This window comes from Penicillium daleae, assembly GCF_028827525.1.
Source record: "Penicillium daleae strain IBT 16125 chromosome Unknown utg000001l_segment0_segment0, whole genome shotgun sequence".
Lineage (NCBI taxonomy): Eukaryota > Fungi > Ascomycota > Eurotiomycetes > Eurotiales > Aspergillaceae > Penicillium > Penicillium daleae.
Window position 1 is genome coordinate 427183 of NW_026623149.1, and position 8903 is coordinate 436085.

An 8903-nucleotide genomic window follows, 5' to 3' on the forward strand; every position below is an offset into this window, starting at 1 on the left:
GTCATCTAGCGGATTGCCACTTTAATCTATTCAGCGAGAAGGGTTCCAGTTGATGTGCGCCGTCAGCAGAAATAGAGCTAGCCAGCAATTACAAAAGATGATCATGGAAGTGGCTGACCGTATACAAAGGCCGCATCGACTGATTTCAGTCATGAATCATCTCTCCCATACAGTTGCTGCATTGGTGTGATTTCTCTCCTCTTTGACTATACGTTAAAAACTTGACCAGCAGCAAACACTGACGAGTTGTTTGTCCAAGCGAGACCGGTTCATGCTTGCTATAAGACTAAGGGAAAGTGGGCTGATCAGCTCTAATTCGTAAAGGGCGTGCCAAGCACAATATGCTAGGGAGAATACTTAAGTTTGGATGGACGCAGCATATGAGACGAGGAAAAGAGGCAACGCTTGCAGCATCCAGTGCCTGAATCGATTCAGCCTTCCATTCTTGCACACATGCTGTCCTTAATAAAAGAGATGTACATCTCTATATCATACAGTCCATGTGACTAACGTAGCAGGACCTGCGAACGTAGGGTTTAGTCATTGGCCTAGTTAGTGTCAATTAGAAATAGCGCATTTTCCTCCAACCCAAGGCTTTGAGTCAATGTCACTACACACCTTGACAGCCTCGGCGAATATTAGTGCTCTATAGGCCGACATACCAACGTTATCTGACTCCCATTCCGTATTCATCCCGTCTTTGTACGCGGCACACGATACCGTATCAACAGGTGCAAAGAAGGCCGAAACCTTCCCAGGAGCGGTCAATATCACGGACCATGACCTTCTTAAATTTACTCAATGTGGGCTGTGCTTGTGGTCTTATCAGTCTTAGCAACTGACTGTTGATCTGTCCGTTTTGTTGGATGTATCTACCGTTTGATTATCTAATTCTACAGTTCTTTCGTTACTCCTTGATCCAATGTTCCCATACCTTTGCTTCCCTACAAAACAAAATTTCGATGATTTTATTCAGCAGTACCGCTGTGTAGAGGTTATAGAAGACAGAGTCCCGAGGAGTGTTGACGCTTAATACATGTTGGGCGTATACAAATTGGCGTATGACGCATGCTGGAGCAACGGCGAAATCGCCAATCAAACTTCCATTTTCAAGCGCATTGACAAGTTCGAAATCCTTGGTCCTTGCTCCATGAACCGCATATTCGACCTAATAAGCCTACCTTGTGGAATCTCATTTTACGAGGGTCTCCTGATTGGCTGTCGGCCCAATCTGGAGCCCGTGTGAGATCTGGATCTGCTGACCTAATGTCATTACATGCGGGGTTGGCCACAACTGAGCATCAGGTTAGTAATTTTTCATCGGTTTATCTAGCACGGGAAATTATCTCTTCAAGCAACCGAAATGTGTCGTTTAAGTCACGATGGACAGGAAAGGTCGGGAAATTCTCAGTCAGCGAAATTGTAGCGGGTTATTTATGTTATTCTGTCGGCCTGGGCCGGACTGCTGCGTTGAAGGAGGCCTTAGCTTTCAGGACCGGGAGATGGGTGGCTGACAAAACTTCAAGACCGAGAAGCACGCTATACAGATAATGCTCAAGAGTGGAGCTAGTACTATCCCCTAGTTCTCTCAAATACCAGGTGTCTTGACACATCACCCCAGAAATAAACATTACACTGGAAGCAAGGAAGCTGACAGAATATGTTGAGGAATCAGGCTTTCTCTAACGTTGAGGACTCTCACACGACATTAGAATGACAGGTACACTATAATGTTGCTTGGAATCACTGATCTACACTATGATCTTATTACAATTGGTCGTTCTAGCGAAGGGTATAATGTACTCTATCGGATCGTAGGATACTCATATGGCCTAGTACCGAGGGAGCTAAAGGCGATTGATTAAAGAATTATCCATGAGACCGCTATTGAGGGGGGTCTCATAGCGTAACCGGCTAGAATTGATATTTTACGACATGAGTATCCCAAATTGGCCTAATTTACCTCACCAAACCCTATGGAGGGGTGTGCAGACGAATCAGTCAGCTATTCTTTACTGATAAAATATCACGTCTCAGTTCGACAAAAAGTAACCAGGATTGAAACCAATCATTTAAATAGGCAGGATGCTGTACCATCGGTGTTGTAGCATGTTTGGCAGTACCACGCTTGCTGGCTACAAAACGCTTCGTTCAGCTCCATTGTTAAACATCGTATTCCACCACTTGTCGCGCAATGATTTCACAACCATTGTGTGCGGATCCACCTCTCCATTGTTTTGCAGATACTCACAAACCGCAAAGTCTGCATCAGCCTCTGCATCGTATGCAAGAATCCCAGGCACAGACTCTGCGCTCGAAAAGAGCTGCCATCGCCTGTAGGTGGCAGGCAATACCTTTGGCTGTAGTGGATTCTGGTCGTATGCTGCAACTTCGAGTGCTGATGCACTGTTGCGTTTCAGTTGTTCAGTCCCAGTAACAGTGCTCATTTGTCCATTCACAAATGAAGCTTGTTGTTTAATCCAGACTCGAGGGATTCGCTGTTTCTCATAGAGATGAATAGCTTCACGAGTGCTTATGACGCCGCGAAGGACCTCACTAATGACTCTCCCAAGGAAGACACCATCTTCCATGGCAGTGGCAGCACCTTGTGCCTGGTAAGGGACGAGTTAGCATGATTCGTGGACTGGCATAGTATATAATGCGACTGACCATGTGGTTCTGCATGCTATGAATAGCATCCCCTAGTAGGACAACATTCTTATGTTCATTTGACCATGCCTTCGTCGGCGGCAGCACAAGCAATGGCCAGCGTTTTGTTGCATTCATCAACTTCAGAACTTTACGCAAGAAATGTGGAAAGTCTTTGTAATAGTCTCGAAACTCGTTGATGTCAACATCCTCAACAGTTGACACAGTATGCTCCGTTGCAAAGGCGGTGACGATGTTCAATTCCCTCCCACCAGAAAGAGGATATAGCAAGACATAGCCGTTAGGACCGAGATAGGCATCAACTGTGTTTCGCAGAACTGATCGCGCCTCAGGAATCTGCGCGTAAACATCTTCGTAATCAAGAACGGCCCTATACGCCGCAATTTTCGAAATGGCACGCGGGACTAGTTCGGGGAATAGACTTTCACGAACGGTAGACTTCACTCCGTCTGCACCAACCAGCAGGTCGAACTCGTATTGTTTGCCGTTGCTGCACCTGACCTGGGCGCCACGCGCGTCATGCTTCACACTAGTGACGCGAGCACCGAGAATCAATTCAACGCCGTGCTGTCGAGCCGATTCTGTGAGACCAGCATGCAGGTGGTCCCGACGCACAACCCACCTGTCAAGATAGAATTAGTCAGTTTCCGGGTCGTTATAACAACGATACGTCGACGGTCGCACCATGGAAACCCTTGCTCCTTTTCCATTCGTTCCATATCAAGGTGGCCGATCAATTTGCTTTCACCGTCGTGGCTCCAGGTATTACACTCCACTGGTCGAACCAGATTATTGCCGATGATCTTATCGACGCCCCATCGCACGAGAAAACGAGAGACATTTCCAAAAATCTGAATGCCAGCGCCGATCTCAGAAAGCTGCTCTGTCGCTTCTAATACAGTAACGCGAGCGCCACCTCTGGCAATGGCAATCGCAGCGGTCAGGCCGCCAAGCCCGGCACCGACGATGCCAACGTGCATGTTTAGTGTTTCCATTTGTATTGGGAGGAGGCTTTGATTTATGTTCCGTGTTCTCCTTTTTCTTCGTCGAGCAGCTCGCGGCCTTGGAGATCGCTTAAGAAGAAAGAAGATAGGGATGAGCTCATGGTGCCAAGTCAAATCTGCATCAGCGTGGCATTATATACGTATGGACTTCGAGTAGTACGGCACGCTACGAATGTATAGCCTCGGGTAACTTCGAAGGGTGGGATTGATCCGTATCATGTTACTGGGAGCGAGTGCACAGGTAGATGTGGGAATTTCCGTTGTGAAATTGAGGACCCACCTATAAACGCCAATAACAGGTTAATAACCAATATCACCTATCCACGATCATCTGGGGTGTGGAGAACAATGTATTTCTCCGCATGGATGCTTCGGATCAAGCGTTCGGTCCCGGGCTGCCGTCCTCGGCTTTCCCTACTTTCGGTATAGTGGCCAGCAAAGACAGTAAACCCTAATTTCGGGCGAGCTGTAAGGCCGGCGAGCTTGTTTCTGGAACCCGAAATTGGCCATCAAAGTGCCATTTTCAGTTGACCTGGCACACACTTTCACTGTGGGCCTCCTATCGTGGGGTTGTCCTTCTGAGTACAGTGACGAGCAAAGACATCGAGCTGTTCCTGTGCGCACGCATTATGTAGCTTGCGTGATCCTGGCGTGCGCAGCACAAGTCTCTTGTGCGATTACTATAGAACATGACAGTATCAATACCGACGTTCCGCTTCCGGTCCTCGGCTTTCTCCGTTTTTAGCTTAGTGTTGTTTCCTGTGCCACCGATGCAGAACGAACGATGGTTGGACGAACCCCGCATCCTGACCGCATTCTTCTGATCCTGCCGTCGCTTTCTGGGGATAGCTTAACTTTAAAGGCACAACCTCCTGCTGTGGGATACTGGTCTTCCGAGACCAGAAATTCCACAACTTCCTTAGGACGTACATCGCATTTTCCTTCGCCAAGGCGGCTCTCGTCCATAAATTGGGGACTTTTCTTTCACCGTTCGCGACCTATGCCACCTCCAAAGATATATCGATGGTGGAAAAGAACGACAAGAGCGTGCGATCGATGCCACGCTCGTAAAGTTCGCTGTGACGGGGTGATCTCTGGCCAGCCATGCACAAATTGTCGCTTTCACGGTCATCATTGTACCATTAGGTCGAAAGCATGTCGAAGGTAGGTCTCCACGCCTCTCCTAGCCCGCTGAGTCAATAACCGAACAGCGTTAGAATCGGCGTGCATGGTATTAAGCAGTGCATTCGGGACACCGAATATAGAAGCCGAAGAGCATAGAATAATGAACGCTGACATCGTGAATATCAGATACAGTCCGGACAAAAGTGCGGTACGCGCTCTCAATGAGGACAATATCGTTCCACTTTTTGGGCATTCAAATAACGATCCTCATCACGGAGCCGGAGAGACCGACGCGCTAGCAATACGCGCTCCTGGCCATCCACCTGATGTCTGCAATCAGTTTGAAAATCTGCTGCAGCAAGTTCCAGTGGATGGCGATACGAAAACAGGATCCACGCCCGAAAAAGAAATTCCATTTCAAGAAATCGGCTGTCTTGTCGTTGATAACTACCATAAACTCAGTTTGCGCCAGCGAGACTTTTTGAACAGTGAAGGTGTCTTTCAGGTCCCAAGTCTAACCATCATGGGAATTTTGCTCGACCAGTACTTTATTCACGTCGATCCGTACCTACCCCTTATTGGTGAAAACGACTTCTGGCACCGGCATACCCGTACATCTGGTGAAGATACTCGAATTTCTTCTGATTCGATATCACTGTTTGTTTTCAACTCTATGATGGTGGCGTGTAGTGCGGTAAGTCCTCTTCAAGAAATTTATCCTTAAGAGACTAATATCGGAAAATTTAGTACCTCACCCATGAGACGCTTCAAAAAGCCGGGTGGCCGAGTAGTCGGGCTGCCCGTAAGGTCTTCTACGATCGTGCAAAAGTAAGCAGATTGTATCTGGTTGTTTTCGATCAATCCCGAGTACGATTCTGATGCTTGATGGATTTAGTCCCTGTTCGACTTCGGTTTGGTAAAAGATTCACTGTCAATTTCGCAGGGCTCGGTTCTCCTCGCTGAGCAATGCCTATCATCAGACAATCATGCTGGTTGCGCCTGGCTAGATGTTGCCATCCACCATGCGCGCCTCCTTGGAGCACACAACTGCCACAACTTCATTATCGGACTCGGTCAGGATAAAAAAGAAGCACGAATGAAACGGCAACTTTGGCGGTGTATTATCATTCGTGACATGCTCATTTCTATGGGTTTGCGTGTGCCCGCCAAGGTCATTCGCGCTCATTTTGACTTGAATGACATTTTATCAACAGTTGATGAGGACTTCAACAATAACCCTTACCTTTTCCAGGCATTCCATATGTTAAGCAGAAGCACTTTAGCTCAACTCTTCGGTATCCAGCTTCGCCTCGCATTAATCGCTATAGATGTCTCCACTCTCGTCTATAGTCCGTCTCCTGATTTTACGGCATGGTGGTTTTCCTTCGTCGATTTCAGAAAGGTAACACATGAAATTAGAAGGGTAGAAGCAGAGTTGGACCAGTGGGCCACAGCTTCCATCGCTTCTGTCTTTACAGCTCTATCAGACACTTTACCATTTTCGTCCGCCGTGAAATCATATGGGCAGCTCATTTTAATTCATTATCAGTATGTCTTGGATCTACCGACCCCTCTTCTTAAAAGGTACTAATGTACTTCATCAGTATTATCCGACTTGCCTTGTCCCAGCATGAGATGCTTATTTTGGAAACTTGCAAGCGTTACTATGACAACAATCATTATCTTTTCCGGCTTTTCGAAAACAACGATACGCTAAAGCGCTCTATAAATGTTATCTGCGAAGGAGCTAAGTACCTTGCGACTATGCCTGTTGGTATGGTGCACCTCCCAATCGGAATGTAAGTCTAAAGGATGGCAATACTCTTGCTAGACTAGCTAAATCTCCCTTCTTCACAGGCTATCGTTTAGTGCCTTGCCTCTCATTTTAAATTCTCTCCAAAGGCACCTGCTTGAGACGGATTCCCAACGCCTGGCAAGGGAAGAAAACATACAATATGTCGAAAGGGCAATAAAGATCCTTGAGCGCCAATATGACATTACAGACGACATTCTTGCATATGTTTACAAGATAAGCTCGTTTCTTTCTGATAAACACCAGCTTGGTCTCTTCCGTATGCGGCACGGGCCTCACGAGCATGACCTGCAAGCAACGTTTTCAGCAACATGTCCGGGTAAAGATTGGGTTACGGCCTGGTGCGAAAGATTCCTAGTCGACCCCCATGTCTATTTACGCCTGTCCAAACTTCTTGACTGGACACTGTCACACGGACAGTTTCCACAGGAGAATGAAATATGTATGCTTTATGTGCGATTGGGAATCGGTATAGAGCTATACGCGTTGGATTCCTCAATTGAGGTATCGACTGAGATGGCATTTCCCGCAGTACCATATACTGATCATCTCGTTCGTTATGGGCACAAAATGTCGGGAAATCCCTCCGTTCGGGAAGGGCATGACAAGGAACACTCAGGCCAAAAAATATCCAGTGCTGTCAATGTTGATAGGGAGATCAGTTGTGTGGATCTTTCCCAAGATGATGAGATGATAGAAATTATATGGAACACACTGGGGTTGCCGGGGTCGTTCTCCACCTTCGTGAACGGTTGATATGGCCCCTTTCTTTTTCTTTTTCCCTCAAAGAATCAGGAATCACGGTAAACGCCTTTTGGTGGAGATGCATTAGAGCTAGATGTGATCTGCTGGTCATGCAGAGTCTTCCCTGTTATTTTTCATTTTAGCTTTGAGAGAACAACTATAAATCAGAGGAAAGTGACCTATACACTGAGGTAGACGTGCCTGTCTCCTTATTATGCAAATAGACACGGGATGGGCCACAAGAACACCTTTCGGTCACGAGATATAACCTGCATATTCTCTACTTCGCGAAAGCAGGAATGGGAATAGTATGTTTGTGTTTTGAGGTTATCCGAGCCTAAGTTTTGTCAAGGACCAAATAAGAAACAGATTTAGGAAGGTATTCAGGCTTGAAGTCGATGATAATGAAGGGCTTGAACAGGAGACTGGGACCGCAGAGCCAACGCCTGAAGAGGAAAGCGATACTCTGCCAGCACAGCAAAGACTGCTCCGGGCCGAGACCGCATCCTAGTCTATGCGTTCAACTATAATTTGCTTGAGAAGTCTGTTCAAATATTGAGTGCACCTGATCACGTCAGGGGCTCTCCCTCTGAATATGCCCGCGAGTAACTCAGATTACAAAAATAGGAGTAATCTGCGAAGAGTTTACTGGATTGACTCGTGATTAGACACGGCAGAGATATGTGATGACTTGTGTTCTTAATGTCAGGCCAGTGCGGCCAGCCAATGCGGCTCTACATGTGTCGGATTCGACATTTGCCATGCACCGGTCTTCTGCACCTCAAGCCTTGACGGATAAACAGCTTGATAGTTCCCAGAGACAGCTTTCAGGTCAATTCACATCACTTGGATCATCCAGAAAGTAGTTAAGGGGTTTGTCAGAATAGAGTCGGCGTCTAAGAAGACGATAAGATCGTATTGAATCATTTGCCATAGGCGAAGCTTTGTCAGGGTGTCAGCCCATCGTTGATCCTTACCTGACCTGCTCTTCAGAGTGCAGCGTTGTAAATAGCTAGATATCTTGTGGGGGCTGTGTTCTTCTGCTCCGGGAAAAAACTCCTCGTCCGACAGGTACTCAGGTTCCTGCGATGGAGTCATTCCAGGCGGTTGAGCATTTGATCCTGTTGAAATTATTTCTTCAGGTCTTTCATAAATCTCTTGGCCTAGTAGCAGCATGATGGATTCAATATGCTCCGTGGCTGTAGTCATTCGTTAGAGACATCGAGAATGAGCTGGTGCAGTTCTTACTTCTTAGTAATCTTGTATTTAAAGAGATCAGATCTCTAGCCAGACGACCCCTTGCGATTTATTGCGTCTCTATGTCATGGGCCTCCGGCCGAGAATAGAGCAGCTTCGAAATTATATCCGAACAGACTATATCACGAGCTACTTCTGGCATCCGTACCACAACAGTACCAATGCGACAAGAATATATCCCAGGTGTGGCCGTGTGCGTAAACCTTTCCGCAGGTATCTTTTCTTTCACTATATCTAACCAGCTCATCCTACCAGCGTGCCGTTCTTTAAGATCCTTTGCCTCTTCCGTG

At 46.9% G+C, this 8903-nt stretch overlaps 2 protein-coding genes across 2 annotated transcripts; one reads left to right on the plus strand and one right to left on the minus strand.

The window, feature by feature from the left end:
• Positions 1-2135: 2135 nt before the first annotated feature.
• Positions 2136-3650, minus strand: N7458_000145 (uncharacterized protein; the record flags this gene model as incomplete). Its single annotated transcript, XM_056903539.1, has 3 exons — positions 2136-2612; positions 2671-3292; positions 3355-3650. The coding sequence occupies 3 exons, from the start codon at positions 3648-3650 to the stop codon at positions 2136-2138; spliced, it is 1395 nt and encodes a 464-aa protein (XP_056771306.1).
• Positions 3651-4959: 1309 nt separating this feature from the next.
• Positions 4960-7368, plus strand: N7458_000146 (fungal specific transcription factor domain-containing protein; the record flags this gene model as incomplete). Its single annotated transcript, XM_056903540.1, has 5 exons — positions 4960-5493; positions 5547-5627; positions 5695-6347; positions 6404-6598; positions 6657-7368. The coding sequence occupies 5 exons, from the start codon at positions 4960-4962 to the stop codon at positions 7366-7368; spliced, it is 2175 nt and encodes a 724-aa protein (XP_056771307.1).
• Positions 7369-8903: the final 1535 nt, after the last annotated feature.